Source organism: Ambystoma mexicanum, chromosome 2p (assembly GCF_040938575.1).
Source record: "Ambystoma mexicanum isolate Mex_15411 chromosome 2p, UKY_AmexF1_1, whole genome shotgun sequence".
Classification (NCBI taxonomy): domain Eukaryota; kingdom Metazoa; phylum Chordata; class Amphibia; order Caudata; family Ambystomatidae; genus Ambystoma; species Ambystoma mexicanum.
The window spans coordinates 102,556,610-102,582,002 of record NC_090923.1 but is presented as its reverse complement, the minus strand read 5'-3'; the positions used below and the strand labels follow the sequence as shown (position 1 = coordinate 102,582,002).

The following is a 25,393-nucleotide window of genomic DNA, read 5'->3' as shown; positions in this document are numbered from 1 at the left end:
CAGATACCACTGGACATAGAAGAACTGTAAGCGAAGTCTGACCGATGTAAAGTGATTGAGCTGATAATAAAGTAGTATTTTGCCATATTCTTTGAGTCTGTCCAGTTATTTGGGCCTGAGATCATATATAATGGTAATCCCATTCGGCACCTGGAATGCTCCAGGTGCTATGGCACAGAATTATGAGGCATCACTGAGGTATCCATTCCTGAATTATCCGCCATTTTGGATAAGGCCAAAAACAGGTTGTTGGGCCATGCCAATGTAGTCATCAGCTTCACTCTCCACCCTTTGTGACAGATTTGTCTGGAGTACTCACCATTTCACCCTGCTTCTGCAAAGAGCTTTATGAAAGTGAAATTGTAATTGGAACTATGAGCAAAGGTGAAATGTGGAGCATGTGTTTTGTACTAGTATAAACATGGTTCCATATATAGATTAGAGGTATCACTGCACTGAGCTTGTGTTTTTCCTGAAGGATTCTAGATGAAGTCCAGCCATACAGCAGCTTTCCCTAGTTTGCCAACAGAGGGTTTGGAGGAATCCATTGGTTCAAGGCTTCTAAGCCATTGTTCCCATCTCAAATCAAAGCAAACAAACGAGCACTCAACCGTACAAGAATACAAAGTCATGCAGTTTTACTTTGAATTAAAGAATGTGTATACAGATGTATATGTTAATCATACTTTAAACCTCACAGGAAGTAGGTAACAATGCATCAAAAAGGACAGGTAAATAATGTGATTTTAGAAAGTTAGTGGTTTATGATGGCAACCTTTCCTTAGTTTTTACCTGTCAGATTGGGTCAATCGCAAGTTCCACCTGATCTGAACCCTAAGATACAAAACTTAATATAAGGTGGCCTTTGGTTACGGTACTGGTGGTCTTGCATTGGCTCAACTTCAGGTTATCGCTAATCAAAAATGATGGAAGAGTTTGATGTGTTTCTGCATTGCATATTGGTGCTGAGGAGCCCGCAAACGGTATATAAAAGTCCAGTGTAAAAGACAGAAAGATAAAGATCTGTTATTGCATTCGGGAGCAGCTTAGCTGGTAGATGGTATCTTGTAATTCTTTATCTTTGGCAGTTTCCAATTTCACCAAGGCAGCATTGTGGTCCAGAGGAGGCAGGTGCAGTTCCATCATCTGGCCCTGGGGGGTAGTGGAGAACAGCTGTGAGAGTATCAAGTAGGATAGCAGAGGAGTCACAAAAGATGTGGAGCTGTTGGTTAACCACAGATAGAGCTGGCATTTGGTGCAAGATGTGCAGTCCAGAATAGATGCAGGGACACTGATGGCAACAGTTCAGGTATCAGAAATGCTCTGAATGCTTATGTCCACTTAGAATTCTTTGAGAGCATGTGTAAGTCTGTGTCTTTAGCAGCATCAAGACTCAGACAGTGTTGGTTAAAGATGCGATCAGTCTCTGTTGCTCTCACCACTTCATCTCAGGCTTGTTCTGAGAGCGGGAATCATTGCTTCTAGAGGTCAGGCAAATCTAGGGCTTAGAGATCAGCTGGTCGACCCTGGTCAAAGTCTCATACAGCCAAAAATAGAAAAGATCTTCAACGTTAGGTGGGTCTTGGATTTTTTTGGATTCATCTAGGTTTTCCTTATGTTATATCTTTAAGTTGGCATCCTATTTTGATGATTTGGGGCTTGGTGGAGAAAACAAGCCCTAATTATACGTTTGCATCTGTTCTGCAAGGAATACTCCAGACTCACCACAGAAGACATTTTAGAGCCCTGGGGCCACCACCACTTCCACATTACAGAAGGGACACCAAAATCCACCAGAACAAGAATAAAAAAGCAAATACAAAAAGGCGGCTGATTGCTGTAAGTGCAAGTGTACACATGACTAAATATAAATACTAGAAACCTACTTGAGTATATGTACCTACCAGCATACTGGTGGACAGACAGCATGTTCTGTCACCTGTAGTTGTGCTTTCGGCACTCAGAGATTTTCTGCACTCAGAGAAGGTTCCATGTAATCACTGTCCTTTCTTGTGTTTACAGTAGGATGCAATAGTTCACTTCAAGTTCTCAGCAACTGGTTGACTTCGCCATGAAGGTGTGGAATTACAAATGAATCACTTACATTCAGAAATTGTCTGTCGCTGTTCTTGGCAACTGTTGAACTGACACATTTAGGCAGGCAGAGGCCAAAACCATACATTGGGCAAATCATAATTCTCACAAATAACACCTGACTGCAGGACTCAGCACTTTGGTTTACATGAACTCGGGGATCGGTGTCCCTTTGCCGATAGGAGTTCTTTCAAAGTAATTGTCTTCAATTAAATTACTTAGAAAAAACACATCAAATTGTTTTATTTTATTTGGGGGGTCCCCCCAGACCTCCCTTGCCTATATTTGTATCCCTACCCCAAGCCCCTCCCTACCCTACTTTTCCCCTTACCCCACCTATATATTTTGATTTGTTTTTTTTCAAAGTAAATTGTTCATTAAAAATTACTTTAAAAAAAAGTCCTGTCATCATATCAACGTGATACAGTTTTCCAGTAGAGTACAGCAGATGCAACCAAACAGTGAAGTCCACATAGTCAGTGGTGTGAAGAAACTTGCACAGGGAAAACACAGTAATCAGTGTAGCCTAACCCAGAGAAGCTTCTATTCCCTTCAGTGGCCCATATGGTGCACATCAGCATTCATCAGGATAAAAGTTGGGTAAATCAATGAAAAATAGTCATACTTACAAATATCTAATAACAGAGAGGCAGTCAGAGAATTTCATTTTCACTCAGGACTGCAAGGAAATCAACTAGTACAGGTTTCTGGGTTTCCAGCCTTTAAAGGGGGATCTTCTTAACACCCATACATTACCAGAAGCTAGATCATGGAAAAGTAAGAATCCCTGGTCCTAACTTTCAGTAACGAAACAAGTAGCACAAGGGATTCTCCAGCCTTTGGCTTAACATGCAGTGGGTCTAATTTGTCTTCCAACTTTAGATGTGAATTTTATGAAGTTGCCGGCTCCAGCACAAGAAGTGCATCCCACCAAAATATTTCAGCACTTCCATCCTGCTACCAAGTGACATGTCCAAGGATCATGCAGAAGGTTCTGAAAAGAACATGCATGCTGGTTCATGCAGACTTTGAGGGTGAAAGTGGAAAAATTCAGAACCACAGGGGATGCTGTGGCATGCCACTTTATGGCAGGACATAAAAGTTGTGGCTATCGGCTAACCTAACAGTGGGACTGTCTTAAACGAATTCCATCGCTTGAGGTACGATTTAATTTCCCAGATAGGAGGCTCTCAGAAGATAGAAACCTGACCTTGTGCAAAAGGGAGCCTTTCCGGAACCATCAAACATTCTTTGATTCCCAGGAAGGAGAATGTATGTGGAAAGAACCAATTAGAAAAGACTTTCATAGGCTCTGTCAAACTAGCAAATGGTCCATAAGTGTACCTGATTGGCCAATATAAGCGCATGCACGCAGGTAAGGGGATCGTCTCCTTGCTTCACACATGCTGCGTGTTTTTGGCCTTACCATCCGTCAATCAATAGCCTGGGTGCAATCCTTTAAATTGCTGATTGCTTTCTCCAAAAATAAGAGCTTCTATGTTTCCCTGCCTGACCTCATCAAGTTAGGCATCTCTTCTCCCTCTTCCCAGGTACTTAACTTTACAAAACATCTTTATCTTTGAACTCTTATTACACAGACCAACTTATTCATGGTTCCCACACAATCCACAGGAGAAGTTTGACACCCGGTCACAAGTAAAAAAGGGTGGCAAATTGATTGGTGATTGTGGGATGTGTTTTTGCTCCAGTGGATTGAATCCAACATTTAACTTGACTACAGGACTCTATGTTCCAGATATCAGTGCCTCGCAGTCCTAATTCATTTGGAGAAAAACAGTGTATGACAATAATACAATTTCATCCAACACGAAAACATTATTCTGTGTGCCACTAGATCTAAGTAAAGCAAGCACCGCCATTTGCCCACCATGCAGAAGTATGATGGCGTTAGTCAGCACATCTGCACGTCACAGCATGCAACACATGAGCACCAAGGCAGAAAGTCTATTCATAACTGTTCTTTTAATCAATTTAGAAAGCTAAATGTAAAAATGTCCAAGAGTGAAGTATTATCTCCAGAAGATGCTGACACTGTCAACGCTCTGTAGGGCTCTCATCATGGAATCTGGGTTACAGCGTACGTTCCTTATCACTGTACCGAGACTGCAGGGCTGCACTGTTCTCAACCTACTGGAGTATGATGGTGGGTTGGTTTTCCTTTCCTGAGACAATAACTTGACATCAATGTGGTGTCCTAGTGTTCATATAATATTATGGTCATATCATTAGTGGTAATATTAGACCTTCCCTATGGAAAGAGATTTCAAGGTCACATGATCCAAGATGGAATTCTGAATATTACTGCAGATCATTTCTTGAAGGGTCTTAGAGACAGCAACAGGCAGGTGTCAGTGGGTGAGTAATGACGTACAATGTATATCTGAAGGCTTGCGTGAAATTCCAGAGTGCAAAGCTCTCGGGATGGCCAAGGCGTCTCAAAGGATTTCAGTTTGAGAAGTGCACTTTATAAATATCCTCACCTATCATTAATTCTTTTACAAGTGCTCCTGAAAACTTTGGGGACTGGTAACAAAAAAGGTGTTGAATTAGGAGATTCAAGTAATTTACTCCCCCTGAGTATTGAAGCTTGTCACCAAAAAGGCTTTCACGTTTTTGATCGATAGTTGTAAACTCTACAAGCAATTTTCCCAACAAATGTCTCTGCCAATGGGCCATGCAAACAGCAACCGCCAGTAGCAGGCCTTCGCTCAGAGATCTGCAATGTGGTGTTCCGACTTCATCTTTTTTTCTACTCCCGCGACGACTGGTACGTTCCTGCATTACAGCTTTGTATACGAAACATCCTGAAAGAAAAGAGGATTTTATGAAAAAATTTGAAATAGCTTTGAAGTTAATCACAGCCCCGTTAGCCTTTGTGGTATTGGAATGCCAAAGAAAATAAAACTTTCAAAATACAAATTAAAAGACTCAGTGTCCATTTAGGCATTTCACACGCACACTTTTCCAATGTTACATCAGCTTTCATACTGCCCCCTCAACTACTTTTTCAGTCTGACATTTCATCATTGAAGAATCTCTCACATAGTTTAGAAGGTCTTCTCATGCGATAACCATGAATATTAATGGAACGCCCCTTCCCAAGAGCTGTTGCTCCTTTAAGTCCAGATGAACTAAGTCACCTCAGAAATAGCTGATTTCCATAACTAGCTACATATAAGTTGTGTTCTATAAAATCTTGTCCCAGGTATTAGATGATGCAGACAAAACCTGGGCTTTAATGAGTGGGTTGAGGACCTAATAGCTGGGCATTCCACAACATTGCCACCCTCCAGGGTGAGTAGGCTTTTAGCATGAGTGGGTGACAAGGCATAGCTTAAAAGAAAAAATAGCACTGCGAGGTTGGGCATGTCTTTCCAACTCCTCGATGAGGCCATGTCCACATAGCCAAACTGTTGCACGTTCATTGACTTGATGTGCTGGCGGAAGCAGAAGGGACGTCGCAAGCAGAAAGTGCAGGACGTCCAGATGGGAGAAGAGGCAGGAAGTGGAAAGAGCAGGGGAGAAGGCCTGGTGCTGCAGGACAAAGTGAGAAATGTAGGATGGGCAGAGAACCCAGGAGACTTCAAGCTTGGCTCTGCCAATTAGGAAGGCAGATTCTGAGCAAATACCAGGTAATGGTGCCTGGGACGTTCTCAGAAACTTCATTCATGATTGTCTTAGCCAATTGTAACATCTGGACAAGGGTGCTAAAGTCCAAACTATAGTTTAGGCAGTCTGTCATACCTCTGTTATTGGTATCTTTTAGTAAAAATTTCTTGCGTGCTCCAAATTCAGATAGGTTGCATCTGCCAGCCGAGTGCTGGACAAAGTGAAGATCCAGAGGAACTGTAGGTGGCATGGGGCTTGGTACCAGTATCCTGGGAAAATGTTTCAGGGCCTTTGCAATTTACATCCCATGAGAGAGGTATGTGTGCCGCAAGTCAGAGTAAAGTGCCAATAGCCTGTTCTGAGAATCTCATATCTACAGCTCTCCTTATAGGCAGTTTACTTTGTGAAGATAATGTTCACAAATAAAACCACAAGACGTGGTATGACACACGTTTATTATGCATGAAATTAGAAAAGCAAAGGTATTTCACAAATATCCCTTCATACCTAACCATGAATGCAGAAATCGTAACCAATGGTTCAATTAGCTGTGAGATATCACTTGGAAAGTATGGCCCAGTCTCTGCTTAACAATTCCTGCTTATTCTAGTGATAGCACCATGTCCTTTTACCCTATTTAGTAATTGCCGGGGTATGTACCAACCCTAGCCACTGATGGGTATGAAGGTGCCGGTGTTCACCAAGGTGGGGCTGGGTGCAGGATAGCAGTTCCATTTCCTTTAAAGATCTGATCAGTCTGCATGGATAAGCGAAGCATTGGCCAGCTTTCCATTCTTGTAACTGGAGAATACTGTATGCTAGTACCTGGTTCCAGAGATTGCAGTTGGAGGGTCGGTACCAGTAGTGGAGGAACAAGCCACCGAGATTGCAAGCAATCCCTGCTAATGTGGAAAGCAAGGTTTACTAAGAAACCTGGTATGCCTGCCTTGTTTAGTTGAGGGGTTGGACAGACGTGTCTTAGATTGCGCTCTTCAGTACCATTCAGATGTGGATGGGGACTCCGGGGTTGACACCAGGTTAAGGGAGAAAATAAGAGGGTAATTAGTCTGCGAAACGTTCAAAAACAGGAACGATGGGGAGCAGGATGAACCTGGAAGTCTTACCTTTGTTGAAGGCAGACCGGACTGTATGGTGAGCAGTGGATAAGATGAACTGTGGATCATGGGTAGCGCAATAGCAGTACACCAAAATGATAAAAGTCCAAGTATGCACTTATAGGAATTTTTAACATCAATTCTGAGTACTTTTACTCTTCCTTGCAATGCTATAATGCCCCTGACCTGTTTTCATACTTGTAACATGTATGAAACATGGTAACACTAACCAATAGAAAATATCCTAACTGTGAAGACCTAGTGTCTTTCTAATTTGCCCTAATACTACAATAAACAATGAAAGTGTTGCGTGGTGTATAGTGATCATTAATACTTCGCACATGATTCGGTAATGCGTTCCACAAGCAAGGTGCCAGGGTGGAGAAAGCACGACCACCAACCCTTGCTCTGCAGCGAGGGACCATCAAAAGGTTCCGCGACTCCAAGCGGAGCTGCCTTGAAGGAAAGTAGGGAATACGTGTTACCAGCAGATACTCAGCACCCAACTGGTAAAAGCCTGATGAGAGATGCAAAGAGTCTTAAACTCGATGGGACTACGCACCAGAAGCCAATACAATTGACAAAGAAGAACTTGGGAGTGGGGCATTCGGCCAACTCCAAGAGCCAGCCGGGCAGCCGCGTTCTGAAGAATATGCAGTCTCTGAACAAGAAAAGCTGGCTGGCCAAGAAAAATTTAATTACAGCAGTCGATAGATCCAAGAATTGCTCAAGATTCAGGGGGCAAGAATGGTAGCGTCTTCCTTAGGATTTTAAGCTTAAGGAACCCAAAATTCTATACTGATGTAATCTGGAGCTCTCGTGAGCCTGTGGACGGAACTTTCACACCAGGACTTTTAACAAGCTGTACAGGGGATGGACAACGTGCAAGAGAATCTGGCAAGAGATTAATAGTCCAGACTGCCAGCGAGTCAGCAGGGCCTGTTACCATAGTTTCAGTCTTTGCACTGTTCGATTTCAACCAATTCTTGGCCATCCAGTCACCAACTGCTATGAGACAATTTCTCAGACGAGACGTAGAATCACATTCTGGAGAATCCAGCCGGTAGAGTAACTGTGTATCGTCGGAATAGGTATAAAACCATACCTGGTAATCCTGAACTAAGTCTGCCAGAGGACACAGCTATAAAATAAAAAGCAGTTGAGACAGTGAAGACCCCCGGGGGACACAACGGGACATGGGTAATGGGGGGGGGTGAAAAGGGAAGAGCGACACAGTTTGCGTACGCTGTGAATGAAAGGATGCAAACCACGCCAATGGTGCCCCAGAAATTCCTATCCTCTCCAGGCCCTCCAGCAAGATGCCATGAGCAATAGTGTGAAAGGCAACGGAGAGGTCGAGCAGAATCAAAAGTCCAATCTCCCCGCGGTCTTGGCGACATGCCAGATCTTCCAGGACTGAGATCATTACAGACTCTGTACCCCTCATGGGCCAAAAGCCAGATTGAAACGGATGTAACAGAGCTCTGGTGTTCAAGAAATGTGAAAGTTGAGGAGTAACAATGGCCTCCATGAGTTTCATAACACAAGGTAAAAGAGAAATTGGCCAATAATTAGAGGCCAAGGCTGGGTTCAGCTGCAGCGATTTTAGTAAGGGGGAGACAAGGGCATGTTTTAAAGCCTTAGAGACAAAGCCAAGTGGAATGACCTCAGTTGGCAGGGATTGGAGCAGCGAGAGGGGAATGGGTTGGCCGGAGAGGATTACTTCAACTTCTGGAGGGCCGCCCGGACAATATCGTGTGTAACCACCTCAAACTGGTCCATCCCAGAAATTGTTATTTCATTTCTCAGTTGCTTAAAGACCCCATCAGCAGGATTGACGGTCTCAATACCTGCAATATATAGGCAAAATGTCTGGATCTTTTCATTAAAGAAAGAGCTAATGAGATCACATTGCACTTGTGAGTACAGAGTATCAATAGACCGGGTTACACAGGAGAGCTCTTTTGCTACTCTAAAAGGTTCAGGTGCTGAGCAGGAGGCCGATATAATCTGCTCAGGAAAATGGTGAGATTTAGCTGCTCGGATGGCCTCCTGATATTGAAGCAGCGACTGCTTATAGATAATCTTACCGTCTAAGTCATATTCACATCTCCATTTATGTTCAAGGTGGTTACATAGCTGCTTCAGTGTCCTTAACTCAGCATTAAACCAAGGAACTGATGGTTTAGTTCAAATTTTACTAGCTTTAATTGGAGCATTTGTCACCTCTGTCATCGCATTCAACAGAGCATTACAGGGATCCTGTTTCTAAATAGCAATAAAGTCACTAGTGGGACCCACAAGGTGATTAACCACAGTGGTGGGTGATACCTTCCTCCAATGCCGTCATTGACACAAGATATTAACTGTGCAGCCAGTGGGGGTCACACAGGAGTGTAGGGTAAAACAAAATTATAAGACCACAGAACTGGAAGTGGATTAAATACTTCCACCTGTTCTTTCTCGAAAGCAAAGATTAAATCAAGTATATTTCCTTTTTGGTGCTTTGGTAAATGATTACATAACAGAAAACCTAAGTCGGGAAGAGTACTGATCAGCCTCTTTGCACATATGTCCTTTGAGTTATTGGGCCTAACATTAAAGTTTCCCATAATAACCAAGTTGGGGTATGTTAAAAACAAGCTATCAACCAGTTGTGCGAAGTCAGGAGCAAAATTAGCCAATGATAGGGAGGGGAACATATATACCAACAGTATATACAGTGATATATTAAGTGACCACTGAATCCGAGTTAGCAGCAGTTCACATGGGCGCATAGTCTCCTGTGTGAACTGCTGCTAACTCAGATTCAAAGAAATTATTGAGCAAGTTAATTATGCGAAGTGAATCCAGGCCAGGCCTCCTCCTCTCCCAGGGTGTAGCTCTATCAAGACGAAGAATCTCATATTTTGCGGGGAGGAGCTACACAATATCCGGCTCAGTGGAGGGGGTAAACCAGATCTCTGTTACACAGAGTAGATCGGGAGAATGCTCCTCTAAAAGTGCATGCATATCATCCCTGTGGGCTACTGCCAATCTTGCATTAATTAGAAGGCCTGTCAGGGCAGAAGGATATTTAGTGCTGGCAGTATCTATGGTAGGGTCATCTGATCTGATTACCTGCTCATCCAATATCGGAGAGTTCACTGTAGGAGAGAACCCCAGAAACCCTCTCGGGAAGCAGGTCCACTTAGGGGCCAGAGTCGCCAGCGCAGAACGATTGAAAAGTATTCGTGTTTGAGCACTCAATGCCTCCTCGGATGAGGGGCTGCCCCTACACTCTTCCAAGACAAGACACATCCACTGCCCTTTCTGCTGCCCCTAAAGACACAGACAGGCATGCCTTAAATGTGAATTTGGCGCGCGGCCCACTAGGCAGACGGCTTCCCTGGCACATAAATTCTGTGCCAGGGATGACGCATCAAAGGAGGGATAAAGAAAATAGAAAGCAGACTAGTCTGCCGAATGAATGCCTTTCCCAGCCAGAGGAGAATGCCTGAAGACACTTGCAGCCCCACCACAGTAAAAACACAATTCCTTTTTTAAAATGTGTGAAATTCAGATATTATAAAAACAATTCAATTATAAATGAGAAATTCGTAGATAGCTAATAACCAGCCGGCAGAGTGTAAAGTCACCCACTCACTGCTGTTTTAACCTGCCGGCGGTCTCCCCGGCACATGAATACCATCTTGGGGATGATGTTTCGAAGGAGGGATAAAGAAAATAGAAAGCAGACTAGTCTGACGACTAAATCCCTTTCCCACCCAGGGAAGAATGCCCGAAGAAAGTCGCAGACCCACCACAGTAAAACACAATTCTTTTTTTAAAATGAGTGAAAGTCAGATAATATAAAAACAATTCAATTATAAATGAGAAATACGTAGATAGCTTATGACCAGCCGGCAGAGTGTAAACTCACCCCCTCACTGCTGTTTCACCGATGTACTACAGCAAATCTTTTGTCATTTTCTTTGCTGACTTTGAGATATTGCATAATATTCTGTTGTTCTTGTTGTAGTCACTCCAACCATCCATCCGCTGTTGGAACCTGGGTATCGGGTACCGGCTTGAATGTCTACCGGCATTTCCAAAAACAGTGAGGTGCCTTTTGCCATATGCAGGGTGTTATTGTATGTGAATTCTGCCAAGGGTAGAAAGGTGATCCAATCGTTTTCTCATTGGGTACAGTAGCACCTAGTATTGGTCAAAGTTTTGATTTACTCTTTTCGGTTTGTCCATCACTCTGTGGGTGATATGCAGTGGACAGATGAGTTTCGATTTGGAGATGTTTCTGAAGAATCTTCTAAAAACGGGATACAAATTGGGGACTTTGTCAGAGAGGAAATGTTCGGGTAACCCACCATGATGCACGACAGTTGCCAGGAATATTCTTGCTATACTTTCTGCAGTGGGTCTTTCTTTCGAAGATTCGAAAATGTCCCATCTTGGTAAATGAATCAATCACTGTGAGAACAGTGGTAACCTTTGGTAGTTAATGGTATCTCGGCAATAAAATCCATACTAATGGTGTGCCACAACGTGAATAAAATGCTACTGGGTGCATCAATGTATCTGGAGCTAGCTGTTGAGATAAGACAACCCCTATGCTACATTTGATGCATCTCTTTCAACAGTAAACGGTTACTTTGATCTAGGCAATTGCAGGACAGGTGCTGTGGTAAACTACCCTTTTAAAGACTGAAATACCGTTTCCTCTGCTGAAGTTCATTGGTAAGAAATGTCTTTCTTCAGTAGTGCAGTCAAGGAGTCCGTCATTTGAGAATAGAGAGAGATGAACCTTTTAAAATAGCTGGCAAAGCCAAGAAATCTCTGGAGATCTTTGACATTCTTAGGTGGAGGCCATTCGAGTACTGCCTGCCCTTTCTTAGAGTCCATGCTTACTCCATCAGGAGACAAAATATAACGCAAACAGGCAATCATAGTTTGATGAAAAGAACATTTTGAAAACTTGTCATCCAATGTATATATTCACAGTAGTTGCAATACCTCTTTTACATGCATGACGTGGAGAGCCAATGAATCAGGGTATAGCAAGATGTCATCTAAGTATACGACTACATATTGATCCAGAAGGCCGGCAAAACACCTTACTTACGAAAAGCTGAAAAGCAGCTGGAGCATTGCAAAATCAGAAGGGCATAACAGGATATTCATAATGCCCTTCCCTCGTTTGAAATGCTATTTTCAATTCATCTTCGGGATGAACTCTAACCAGATTATACACCCCTCTAAGATCCAGCTTTGTATAGATCTTGGCTCATGTACTTGGTCTATCAATGATTGAATTAAGGCAAGAGGATACCATGTTTTACTGTGATGTCATTCATCTGCCTATAATCCATACAGGGACGTAGTACTTAGCAATCCTTTTTAGGAATAAAAAAGATAGGCACGCCCGCTGGGGACAAGGAATGTCATATAAATCCTTTAATTAGATTATCTTTGATATATTCGTTTAGGACTGTGGGCGCCTTGGCTGCTAAGGTGTACATTTTTCCATATGGAATTATGGCATCAGGAACCAATTCAATTCAGCAATCGTAGGAGTGGTGGGGTGGTAAGGTATCCAAATCTTTAAGATCAAATACGTCTTGGAATTCTTGATATTCTGTTGGTAAATTTCTTAACGTAGCTGGAATCTGTTCATCTTGTGTACCCTCTGAAGGTTCCATTGATATGTTCATGAAGTATCCGAGATGGCATGACTCAGAACAATAGTCTGATTTAAAATGGACCTTTCCTTGGGACAGTGTATGTAGGGGTTATGAAGCGCCAGCCAAAGCATTCCTATTACGATTTGGAAGTAGGGGGCGTCAATGATGTCAAATGCAATATCTTTGTGATGAAACAGCCCACAAGTCATATGGAATGTTGTGTTATCAGACCTAATGTGAGTAGGGTTCCGTCTATGGAATTATTTTCTTCACGCGCCTTCTCAAAAAGGTGAACCGTATGTTTAATGGCAAATTTGGTATCAACAAAGTTACCTGTGGCCCCAGCCAATTAAAGCACATGCACCAATAAGATTAAGACCCTTACCGTGAAGAGTGATACCAGGAAAAATGTGATTGACTGCAGGCAGGGTGACAACATGGAAAGTGTATCTATGGGTGTCCGGGTTATATTTGGGTCTATAGTCCACCTGTCTTTACTGAGGACCCAAGGCGTTTCTTGGCCGTTTAGGACATTCACGCTCTGGATGTCCTGAGAGACGACAATAGAAACATAAATTATTCAGTCGCCGGTGTTCGCTTTCCTCTTTACTAACTGGACCTCTAATAGCCCCTACTTGGTGGGTTCAGGTGATTGAATCCCAGAGGAATTTCCATTTGTGGACGACCAATAGGTTCACGTAACTCAAAACTTTGTTTTCCCCTGTTCTTTCTGAATGTCTTTGCTCAATGCTTATTTAATTTATTTATTTATAGAGCGCCAAAGCCCGAAGGCATCAGGGCGCTACATCAACACAGCAAGACTTTAGGAAAGACAGGACAATGAGGAGACAAGAGCAGATGATCATATCAGGGTTTTAAGAGAATAGGTGGGTTTTCAGAATGTTTCTAAAGCGCAACCAGTTTGGTTCTTGCCTCAGCGGCAGAGGAAGTGTATTCCAAATTTGTGCCACTGGTACAGGAAAAGATCTCCCCAGGCCTCGGCTTTTCTTTACTGTAGAAACTGTAAGCTGGCCACTGGCCCAAGAACAAAGCAGTCTTGATGGATTGTATGGAGTCATATGTTTCTTCAAGTATTTAGGGATATTACAATAGATGCATTTATGAGCCAGGCTGATGACCTTGAAGTGTATCTTCGCCGCCACAGGAAGCCAGTGTAACTCCTTCCTGGCACCCGTGATGTGTACTGTTTTGGGAATGTCATTAATGACTCGTACTGCATCATTCTGTACAATTTGTAGTGCTTCTATGCAGCGAGAATTCGCCCCAAGAAGTAAGGTGTTATAGCGGTCTAACCAGGGTAGAATAATGGCTCTCGCTAGGGTAGCACAGTTTGTTTGTGACAGCGTGTCTTAGTACTTAGTACTTTTAAATGGTGTTGGGTACTATGAGCTACCCCTTGTACATGGGTGCATTCATGTAAACACCAAAAGCTTTAACTTTGTCTCTAATGGGAATTGCAACGTTATCAATGACCAGGCTGAAATAGTCAGCACACAGCTTGGTTCTGGCTTGAGTAGATCTAGAAATCATCAGTTCAGTCTTAGCAGGATTAAGACACATGGAGTTCAGGCTCATCCAATCATTGATGAGTCCATAGAGGTATTGCAATTGAACTGAGTCAAGGTCATAATTCCCACTCAGCTCCAATATGAGCTGAGTGTCATCCGCATAACTCGAGTAATGGATGTTCTGAGATGTTACCAGGTCACATAAGGGCATAATATATAGATTAAACACGGAGGGGCAAACGGACCTCCTGTGGAACACCCTCTTTTGTACACTCCATTACAGAGGTTGCTTTACTCCAGCATGTTCGCGATTGCCTATTACTCAAAAAGGATGAGAACCATTCAAGAGGGTTGATCGAACACTGGCCATGGGAGCAAAGATGGTCTGCAAAACATGAGTGTTCCAGTAAGTCGAATGCAGCCGACAGTCCAATAGTACCAGCAGGCCAGCTCTGCCCCTATCCACAATAGTAAGCATTTCTGTCTGTAGGTCCACTAATGCAGTCTCCGTTCCATGGGAAGTACTGAAGTCTGATTGTTTTTGGTGTAAGATGTTGTTAACCTCTAAATGAAGCTGAAACTGAATTGTGGCAACTTTGTCAATGATTTTTTGCAAGAAAAGAGAAATGGTTATACGACGTACATTATTTGGGTTGTTAGAATCTGAACCTGGCTACTTTGGTAGAGGAGGAACTACAACTTGTTTAAGACTATCAGGTACAGTGCTATGACTAAATGACGAGTTGCCGAAGCGTACTATGAATGGGGTAAAGATGTTTGGGTTTTGTACAATGAACATGGACAACAGGATCTCACCCGCGCAAAAGGTTGGACGCATTTGTAGTGCAAAGGATGGGTCGGTCTTTACATGCACAGAAGAGGATGGGGTGTGTGTGGCTTAAGAGAAGCTGCAATCTTAACACGTGCCTGGGAGATCTTACTAGCAAAAGCTTGTTGGATTTGATTGCAGCCTTCATTGGTGGGTACAAACTGCTGAGATTGGAGTGTAGGTTTTTCCAGGCTACGATAAATATCGAATAATGCATCGGTTTCCAGGCTATTTTATTTTCAAGGGTGGGATGCTTAGGGTCAAATTAATTCTACTAAATTTGCTAGCGCAGGTATAACCTGAGCCACTGCATCCTTTATATCTTCCTTTAGTCCCCTATAATAAATAGTAGCCTTAATATCTCTGGCCCATGCTGTTTCAGCAACAAGGTATTTACATTGGGCATAATAGGCTATGAGATCTCTATAACCTTGATGGATATGGATCAATTCATTTTAAACTGACATTTTGCAGATCTGTCTCTCAAACATTTGACAGAAAGTCATTAGGAATTGATCATAATCATGATCATAACCGTCTAAGATAGGGTCCCAATTATTGATCTATGGGTATACCCAGGTGAGGGAAAGTCTGTCTCGATTCATAAGTATAACGGCTACTTTAGTGGTGCCTTTGTTATACAACTGAGCTCTACTCATGAAATGCCAAAGACACTAGATCATGAATTTAGATAACATCATTGGGTGACCCAGTATATTTGATTGGCATGGGTGGATATAGTATTTGGGGCCCCATACATTGTTCTCTGGATCGTTGATCTCTGTCTCCACCCTCTCTACTAAACTGGTCCCACCTTACCCTCGCTAGAGCCCTCATACTGTCCCGCTTGGACTACTGTAACGCCCTCTACCTAGGATCTCCTAAAGCCACCACTAGCAAATTACAAACTCTTCAGAACAACGCTCTCAGAGCGGCGCTGGGCATATCCAGAAGAGAGCATATCACAGGACACAGCCAACAGAACAATTGGCTTTCCCATCAAAGACAAAATTCTCCTAAAAGCGGCGTCACTCACTTATAAATCCCTCCACAACGCTGCCCCGATCTATCTGATCGACAGATTCCATAGACAGTCCTCCTTCAGACCCACTAGAACAGCCTACAAAGACTGCCTTTCTTTCCCCAACTTCAAACATTCCACAATAGAGGGCAACCGCTTCCCTGTGAAAGCAGCGAAATTGTGGAACTCCCTACCGCAAATGCTTAGAATGGACCTGCCCTATCAAAACTTCCAATCCAAGGTAATTTTATGGCTGAAAACGTAGGCTTCTAAACACACTCAGGTGCCAAGTCTGTCTAATTCGTGCCACTTGCACACATTGTAACCACGTGTGCCTACTTGTGTATATGTATATTATCATGCTTACCTTCATTGTGCCTATGCATGTACTATTTCTGTTGTAACTAAGCTTTGCAAATTCTTGTAAAGGCTGCGCCCTGTTACCCTAGGATATGCTCGCGCATTACAAATAATAAAACAAACAAACATCTCGTATAAGAATAGAAAGGTGGCAGGTCGAATAGTCCTCATCGCTGACCTTCCAAGAGGTACTGTTCCTCCACTTGTGTCTATTCGAGAAGAAGGTCCTTGTTCAACTTGGGATTTAAAATCAATGAGGCTATTCTAAAGCTCCACAACCTTATTAGCGATAGTCACATTATCAGCCCTATTACCAGTTAATTCTGTTTTGATGGATTCTGCTATGTCAATAATAGCGTGTTCCATCCTTACCCGTAAAGACCCAGAAAGGACTTTGCAATCTGCTTGTACCTGGTTCCAGAGATTCCTGTTGGAGGGTCTGTACCGGTAGTGGAAGAACAAGCCACTGAGAATGCAAGCAATCCCCGCTAATATGGAAAGCAAGGTTTACTAACAACTCCGGTATGCCTGCCTGGTTTAGTCGAGGGGTTGGACAGACGCGTCCCATATTGTGCTCTTCAGTACCACACAGATGTGTACAAGGATTCAGGGGTTGACACCAGGCTGTAGGAGAAAAAAGAGGGTAAGCAGTCTGCGTAAGGTTGAAAAACAGGACAGATGGGGAGCAGGATATACCTGGAAGTCTTACCTTTGTTGAAGGCAGACTGGACTGTATGGTGAACAGTAGATACGGTGAAGTGTGAATCAGAGGTGGCGCAATAGCAGTAAACCAAAATGATAGAAATCTAAGCATGCACTCATAAGAATTTGTATCGCCAATCATGAGTATTTTTACTCTTCCCGTGAATGCGTTAATGCCCCTGAACAGTTTTCAAACTTGTAAAATGTATAAAACATTTTTTTTCTTGTCGGTCAAGAACCTTTATTTGACAGTACATCTTTAGGCATATAGAGCAATACATAACATCATATATAAAAAAAAAAGCATAACACACAAAGCTTAAATAACTAACAATTCATGAAATATCACAAGGTCTTCGTCATTTACAACTATTGGCTTTTTGTCTGGCTGGTATTGCCACGCCAAGTGCATAAAGGAGGCTGGTGAGTGCGCACATCTCATACACTCTTCAGAACTGTCCCGAAAGAATCTATGAAGTGTTGCTGAAGTGTAGTACGTTTGCTGTAGGTATTTAAAGTGTCATAATTTATATCGGCTATTGAGAGCTACTTTCCAGGTCTGTATACACCAGTAACGCCATACCCCCTCAGGAATCGGAGAGCCCAGTGATTCTTCCCACTTAGCATGTGCAGCTTCTGACCATCCCATCTTCTTCTCTACAAGTTTCTCAAAGGCTGGGTCCTTTCCATCTGCATTGCTCATTGACCCACAGACTTTGGGCACGCCCCCTTCGGCCCTTCTACCAGTCTCTATATTTACAGAAAGGTCTGGCAATGTCGGTGCTGCTGTCTGCAGCTCTAACTGTGTGTGGCAACTGCATCGTGGTCTCACTGTGCTGACCTGCTCGTATTCCATCTGCCGTGTGCTGCGAGCGACTCCCTGCCTCCGAGTGTTTGCCTGGTTGTGAAGGCACCTGGATGATTACAGCTGATGTTCCCTGAGGGGAACAGTCCACTCGCCTGCTCCTCCTGGCTCTGTTACCGCTCCTGTGATCTTGTTCAGGTTTGCTGGCTCCTTACTATCTTCATTGCTTACTGACCCACAGACTTAGGCCATGCCCCCTGCTGCCCTTCTACCGACCTCCAGACTATATTTACATCATTAACTCGGCAAAGCCCAAGCGAAGTTTGGCAAAGTTGGGTGCTGTTATCCGCAGCTGTCCATAGATGGCCACTGTCACCACTCTCCTGTCTTTCTGTTTCTAATCTGTCTTAACTATTTTTCTTGGCTACTGCTTTGCCCTTCTTCCCCGGTCATGTCACTCACTGGGTATGCTCTCTTTAACATCTACACACCTGTTGTATTTTTACTCCTCCCATTGTATATTCCTCCCACTCCAATTTTGTCTATTATGTCTCTACCCGTTCCCTCTATTTATTTTCCTCTCTCTTCTTCTGTTCATCTATCTGTTCATAATTATTCTTATCTTGTTCCTTTCTTGCCTCCAATTAATCTTGCTTTCTGGAATGCACGTTCTGTGTGCAATAAGTCTCACTCTGTTCTTGATACTTTTTTTCATCTTAAGCTTCACTTTCTTTGTATCACTGTTACTTGAATTTCTCCTTCCAATTCTGTAGTTCCTGCATTTCCAACTACCTTTTCCAATTCTTCTCTTCACACCCCACAACATCAGGGCCGTGGGGATGGGCTGGGTATTCTTTTCCTTTTTTCTCTTACAACTGTCTCTGTTTCTCCCTCGCGTTCTTGCTTTCAGTCATTTCAATATTTATTCAGGACTTTTGTGAAAGCTCATGCTCTCACTTTTTTGTTGGTCTCTCGTCCTCCTGGTCCAGTTGGCTCAATCTGTTATGATCTTGATGAACTACTATCTATTATTCTACTTTCTTCAACTCCTTTTATTCTTCTGTGAGACTTTATTCTGCATCTCTCTTCTGAACAATCTTCTTTGCCGTTGCTTTCGATTCTTGATTCCTATTATATTGGTCTTATTCCATTACATAATTTTCTCTTCTTCTCTTCCCATTTACTCAGTGACTGCTGCGTAGTAATATACTTCTGATCACTTTCTCCTGCTTCTTTCTATTCTTCCATCTTTATGTTCTTCAGCTACTGATTCTACTTGGCCCACTTACTTTCGTTGCATTCTTCACGCCTTCAATACCCCTTTATATTTATTTACTCTTGCACGTCTGATCTACCTTCCCACTCGTCATTTGCAGCACTTTCTGCTGACAAAGCTGCTTCATCTCTTTCTTCTGCTCTTCTTCTCTTGATTCTCTGTTGGAGGCTTCCTCTTGTATTCCTTCTTGAAAATCTTCTCAGCCTTGGATGGTTCCACAACGTTGCACTATGCGTCAAGAGTTGCACCGTCTGGAGCACCGGTGGCACAAATCTTGCTTTAATGCTGATTCTTTTACCTCGTTCCCATTTCACTCAGTTTATGTTGAGGCTCTTCTTGCATCTAAACGCACTTTATTTTAATCTTCACTCTGTCAGCTCATCCTCGATGTCTTTTTCAGACTCTTTCTCATTTGCTTTCCTCTCCTTCTCCTGATGTATCTTGTTCTTCTTCTCTTTCCGCTTCCGACTAATTTCTTTTTTCTCTTCGAAGATTGTTTCCAATCGCGCTTCTATTGTTACTTCCTCTACTACATCTTGTTTTTCGCAAACTGATCACACCTCTGCTATATCAACCGCTGATACTTCTCTTTTACTTGCACATGCTCATCCCACTGTAGCCCAGACTGACCCAATTTCTTCCTCTCTTATGCCACCAGTCTATCCTTCCCTGTTTTCCTATTTAACAGCACTGTAACACTTCTCTTCTTTTCCCGACATTCTCTGCTATTTTTAAGCAGGCTTCCATTCTCCCTAAAGAAGTCTTCTTTGGATCCTTCTTTGCCTTCTAATTTCTGAGCTATATCTCTTCTTCGTTATCTTTCAAAGCTACTTTAGCGCCTGGTCTATACACAGTTCTATTCTTTTGTTTCTGCTAATCCTATTCTTCTTCGCTTCCAATCTGGATTTCATCTATCTTACTCTACTGAAAAGGCTCTTCTTTCGGTCAGTAGTTCCTTATTCTCGGCTCGGTATGCAAAGCAATCTTTTCTTTTAGTCTTACTTGATTTGATGGCTGCTTTTGATAGTATTGACCACGATTGTTTCTATCTTCCCTTTGTCCTTTTGGGTTCTCTGGCTCTGTTCTTGCTTGCTTTCGTTCCTACCTATCTGATTGTTTGTATTCGGTTTCCTGGGCTGCTAATTCTTCTGAGTCTACTACTCTTCTTTAGGGTGTCCCTCATGGCTCGGTTCTTGGTCCTTTCCTATTTTCTCTCTATACCTCGCCTCTTACATCTATAATTGCTTCTTTTGGACCATTTTATGGGGACGACACTCAACTCTTTCTTTCTTTCTCTTCTTTTATTTCCTCCATCCATGACACTATCATCTTCCCTGCTGGCCATTAAGTCATGGATGGCAGATCACTATCTTGCTTTAAATGCTACTAAGACAGGAGTACTCTTCAATCCCACTAAAACTATTCCTTCTCCTCTTCCCCCTGTTTCTAATTCTTTTCTATTATTTCATCAGCACGGAATTCGGGTCTCTATCTGGACTCTGATCTTTCATTTGCTCATCATATTTCATTATCTTCATGGTCCTGTTACTTTCACCTTTTTAATGGTTGTAAGGCTCGTCTATTTCGTACTTTCAATGCAGCTAAACTCATAGTTTCCTCCTTAATGTGTTCTTGTCATTTCTATTGTTTGTGTAATCTCTTTAATCTTCCGGTTTCCCGTTTGGCTCCACGTAAATCAATTTTCAACTCTTCTTTTCGACTTCTCTGCCTTCTTTCCTCCCGTGATTCTATTTCGTCATTACTAAGATCTCTTGGCTGGTTATATTTTCACTTCGATCTCAGTCTTTCTATTTGCTCTTTGTGCTTTAGTCTCGGAAGGATAGGTCAGCGGAAATGTGCCCGCCCTGGAAGCACGACGACACGGAGCAACACAGGTTCAATCCCAGGGTCTGCGCTTAGAAACCTCTTGGTATTAAGCATGTTATAAATAACCTATCATATCATATCAATCATGTTTTCGCTCTATTTCCCCTCTAGCTCCTTATCACTGAAACGCACTTCCTCTTTCTCTTCGCTCCTTATCTACCTATGCTCTTTTCCGTGCTGCCTTCAAATCCCACCTCTTGAACTGATCTGGTGACATTGTAATGATTTAATTGTATTCTGTTTGATGTGGCATGTTCAGTGCTTTGGCATACATTCCTTTTTAAAGCACAAATAAAATACACATACAACAAATATAGACAAGAGACTAACTTCCCAGCGCCACTTAGGGAAGGCAGTAAATAAGCCCTTTAACGTGTTCTTGAGCCTAAAATATAAAAATACGACCAATGATGATGTGCCTACCAGTTATTTAAATTTGTCCAAGGTAATAAACTGTTTTTGGGGAAAGAGATCCTGGAATCGAGACATACCGTACCCATACAGTCTCCCCAACCCCTGGATTTTCTTCCTGCACTTATCAGACATACCCTGTCTGTTGCCTTCACTCAGCACTTGCCCTCACTGGCTGCACTACCATGATTTGTTGTCTTAAATATTTATTTATCATCATTGGTCAGGTTTTCCACTTTGTTCCGCACTTTCCCCCCTCCCATGCACTTTCCCCTCTCCTTCTCCCATGCATTTGCACATTCTCAATGCCACTGTGCCTAGTAAGAACGTTGTTTTTGTTCTCCCTTGTTCCCCTCCCTTGCTTGGTCGCGCTCTGAAACACTTGTGTATGAGTGCGATACAAATAAAATATCAGTATCAATTTCAAAATCAATGCCCAACCTTTTCATGCATTGCTTGTAGCTCTTTTCATTAGTAAGCGGTACCCCAGGGTTTTGCATCACAGGAAGGTGGGGGGAATACAATCCTTCTGTGGTTGTTTTTTGTTCTTTCTGTCACCATTCTGTACATGCGCACTCCACAATATTTCTAATTTTTACCATGTATCCAGGAGTCATTAGCACCAGTGCTCTCAAAAGTGACGGCACTGCTGAAGCCCTCTTCACCTGCACATGAGGTCTGTCTGGATTGGGAGCATACCTGTATGGCAAGAATTGTCATTATATTATAATACTCAAAGTCGAGAAGTGCCAGCTCCCCCTTATCCAGCGGGGCAATCAACTTCTCCCATTACAACCATGGTTGCTTACATGCCCAGATAAACCTAGATATTATAGTTTTCAACTCCATAAAGGAGGATCTTCGAGCTACAAGGGGAACATTGAGGTAAATATATAAAAACCTGGGAGAGTACCATCTTGACCAAGGAGATCCTTCTATATATCGAAAGTGGGACCATCATCCACCGACTGACTACACATCATGCTTGCTCCAGCACAGTAGTATAGTTTTCTTTCCAAAGGACCACAGGTGCACGAGCTAATTCTATCCCTGGCTATCGCCTACTGATCATGTGCCACTGAAACCCCAGCGAATCTGAATATTCCCGTTGTTGATCAGTAAGTGGAAATAGAACTTTTGGGGGTTCATTTTAAGACCTGAAAACCGTCTTAATCGTAGGGAGTCTGACATAATGGGTTTCATTTTCACTGTCAGGTCCTTTACATATAAAAAATTGTCTGCACACAACAATATGACCATCCTATGCGAATATAACTGTATCCCCATGTGCATATGTCTTTATTGAATTAATTTGGTTAGAAGCTCAATCGTCAAAGCAAATAAAAGAGGCGAGAGAGCACACCCTTGTCTTGTGCCTCTACCAATTAGCACCACACCTGATACCTATCCATTAGCACAGATATGTATGAAACATAATAAAACTAACCAATAGCAAATACCTTAACTATGAAGACCTAGAGAAGAACTAAGGGCAATACGCTTAGTGGCGCTCCAAAATAGATAGTCATGGATCTCCTCACAGCAATGGAAGGAGGAGTTTGCGCCAAGATCGGGAGTTCCTGTTGCACGTGCACACCTGCCAACGATGAAAATAATGGAATTCTCTCAGACACGGTTACACAATTGGCCCAGATGCACGCGAAGATGGATGACGAAGAACGCAGAATGGGAAAAGACAAGAGCTGGCTGGCATCTCTCTGGTTGTGGATGCCATCCTGGCTGGCAGATGGACTGAAGGTGATAGTGGGAGCTTTGGCACTGGGAGCAGGATCCATGTGTGGGATCAAAATATGTATTGGCAGGTGTAAAAAGACAGCAGAAGAAGCACTAGGAATGCAAGATGTTATGGAAATGGAAGAAGGAGGAGCAATGGATGATATTGTGAAGGAAAGAGAAAGACTAAGGGAAAAGATAACATCTGACCTACTCCCAGCTGGAATGGAAGTAGAAAATCCACTTAACCCAAGGAAGTAGGTTGGTAAGTGGGTTTGGTGCAAACCTGGGGGAGGATGCGTCCACATATACTGGTCATTTGACGATCATGTCAACTACTATGGACACCTCGCAGGGATAACGAGGGTATGGCGGTTGATAGATGATGGAGAAAATTGTGGTGGTGTGGTCGACAAGTCGACCATAGTGGGGACTGAAGAGGGAAGATCGAAATATCCCCCCGTTCCAAAAAATACTCCAACCGGAAGAACCAGAGACAATATGGCTGCCGATTGCATGAGCTTGTACCAACCCCCACCCACCGTAAAACCCAGGAGCGGTGCGAACACTACCCAGACTGGACGAAGACCCACAAGAAGGAACCAGAGATAACTACATGGACAGAGTCACCTAAAAGCGCTGAGAAGCCATGCCTCAAGTCGTTAGAGACCACATGACTGGGCCACGTCAGACACAAAGCACATGTGCTGGATCACATGTAACAGCCAATCCCTTAACCTCTATAGGGGCTACTATAGGGGGACTACCACTCAACGTCCAATCCCGAGTGGAGATAGGTTTCTGGAGATGGTCTTGTGATAAAATGCTCCATCAAAACTGGGCTGCGAGCCAGAGTTCTTCGAGCTGTACCTGGATTTCTCTCCAAGTGCTTATCCCTGTTGGTTTGTTGGCTGTAATAAACCACAGTTGAACTTGCTTCCTGTCTGGACGTAGGTTCTTTTTGGGGGTGGGAAGGAGTTAGGCCTTCCATGAGTCTGATGTCTGCGAACTCCTAGGAAACCACCCTGCTTGCCTGGGAATTCTTCCTAACAGATGGAATTAGACTCCTTCAACACCGGACAGCAGCTTAGACATCTGGACACCCACATTATATATGGCACTAGCGCAGCGAGGCTGCATAGAATTCAAAGGCACACCACAATTTCCTACAGCACTCACACAGTGAGTCTGCATAACAAACGTATACCACATTTGTCTCGGTACATCACAGGCTAAAGATCCCAGGCAGGGAAATGGAGCTGGATTCAAAAGTACATCTATTATGCTCAAGATCATTTCATACTCAAGCAGAGCTTGAGTACCAACTCCATGGAATTTGCGAACTAGAGGAACTGTGTGGACAGCTTTGGGCCGCCTCATCCACACAGTTGATGAAAGTGAAATCCAAGACAGAGGATCAGACTTTTGAAGCCTTGGTCCAGCCCCAAAGCCTCAACTTGAGGTACACTAATAAAAAAAAGAGCTGAGGACAGCCCCTCAGCAATTCACCTTAAAGGAGATGAAAGGAGCAAAAAGTCACTCCGAGAAGGAGGTTGCTTTAGAAAAGCAGGATAAAGGTGGAGCTGTATACCAGGAAGGGGGTTGTTATTAGCACCAGGAATGGTTAGTTTAGAACAGCATCAGAAGGGTGCAGTGATATGTCATGAGAACATACTGAAAGCTAGCAAGGTGGTAGTTAGCAAGATCAGCAATGAACAAGAGGGCAGCAGAGGTGGACAGGGAAAAGAAATGTAGCACTGGGAATGTTTTTCAAAATGGCTTTATATCTTTTTTTTATTGTGATTAGTGTGAGGAGTCATACATGATGGACACAACGGTATAGATTTCTCACAAGTTGCCATTTTATTAAATGAAAAGGGGTGAGACAATCACTTAGCTTTCCCTAACCTAACAAGCATGTCCCTGCCTACCAAACTAAGGCTTAAGAAAAATGACTGAGTGTCAAAAAGGTATCTGACCCTCACACTAATATACACAACAAAATTATACAAGGTTTGTTTGGCAGTCTTAAAGTCCACAAAATAACATATCAAGTAAAGCTCAAAAGTCATAAACCGTAATCATTGTGACCAGGGTTGGATTCTCTCCCCCTGGAACAATTTAGTAATATCTGGCACAAAGTTATGTTTCAAGAATGTTCTGGGTAAGGAACAAGTTACTTACCTGTAACTGTTGTTCTCCAGCATGGGTCTGGCATGGATTCACATGCTCATGAATATTCCCCGTCGTCAGGCTGGGAATCCTCGGTATAGAAAAAAATCAGTATCAGTTTCTGATCTGTCTTTCTCAGTAGTAACCAAT

The 25,393-nt window shown here is 42.9% G+C and overlaps 1 protein-coding gene across 3 annotated transcripts in view; it reads right to left on the bottom strand.

Annotated features, from left to right (window-relative positions):
* Positions 1-4,058: 4,058 nt before the first annotated feature.
* The window catches only part of LOC138566252 (solute carrier family 26 member 6-like), a 1,150,832-nt gene continuing 1,129,497 nt past the window's right edge, over positions 4,059-25,393 (bottom strand). For all 3 annotated transcript variants that reach the window (XM_069643338.1, XM_069643340.1, XM_069643339.1), the window contains exon 21: positions 4,059-4,919. In XM_069643338.1, the coding sequence (XP_069499439.1) occupies positions 4,896-4,919 (24 nt within the window). In that variant the 3' untranslated portion in view covers positions 4,059-4,895. The remainder of the gene's footprint in view (positions 4,920-25,393) is intronic.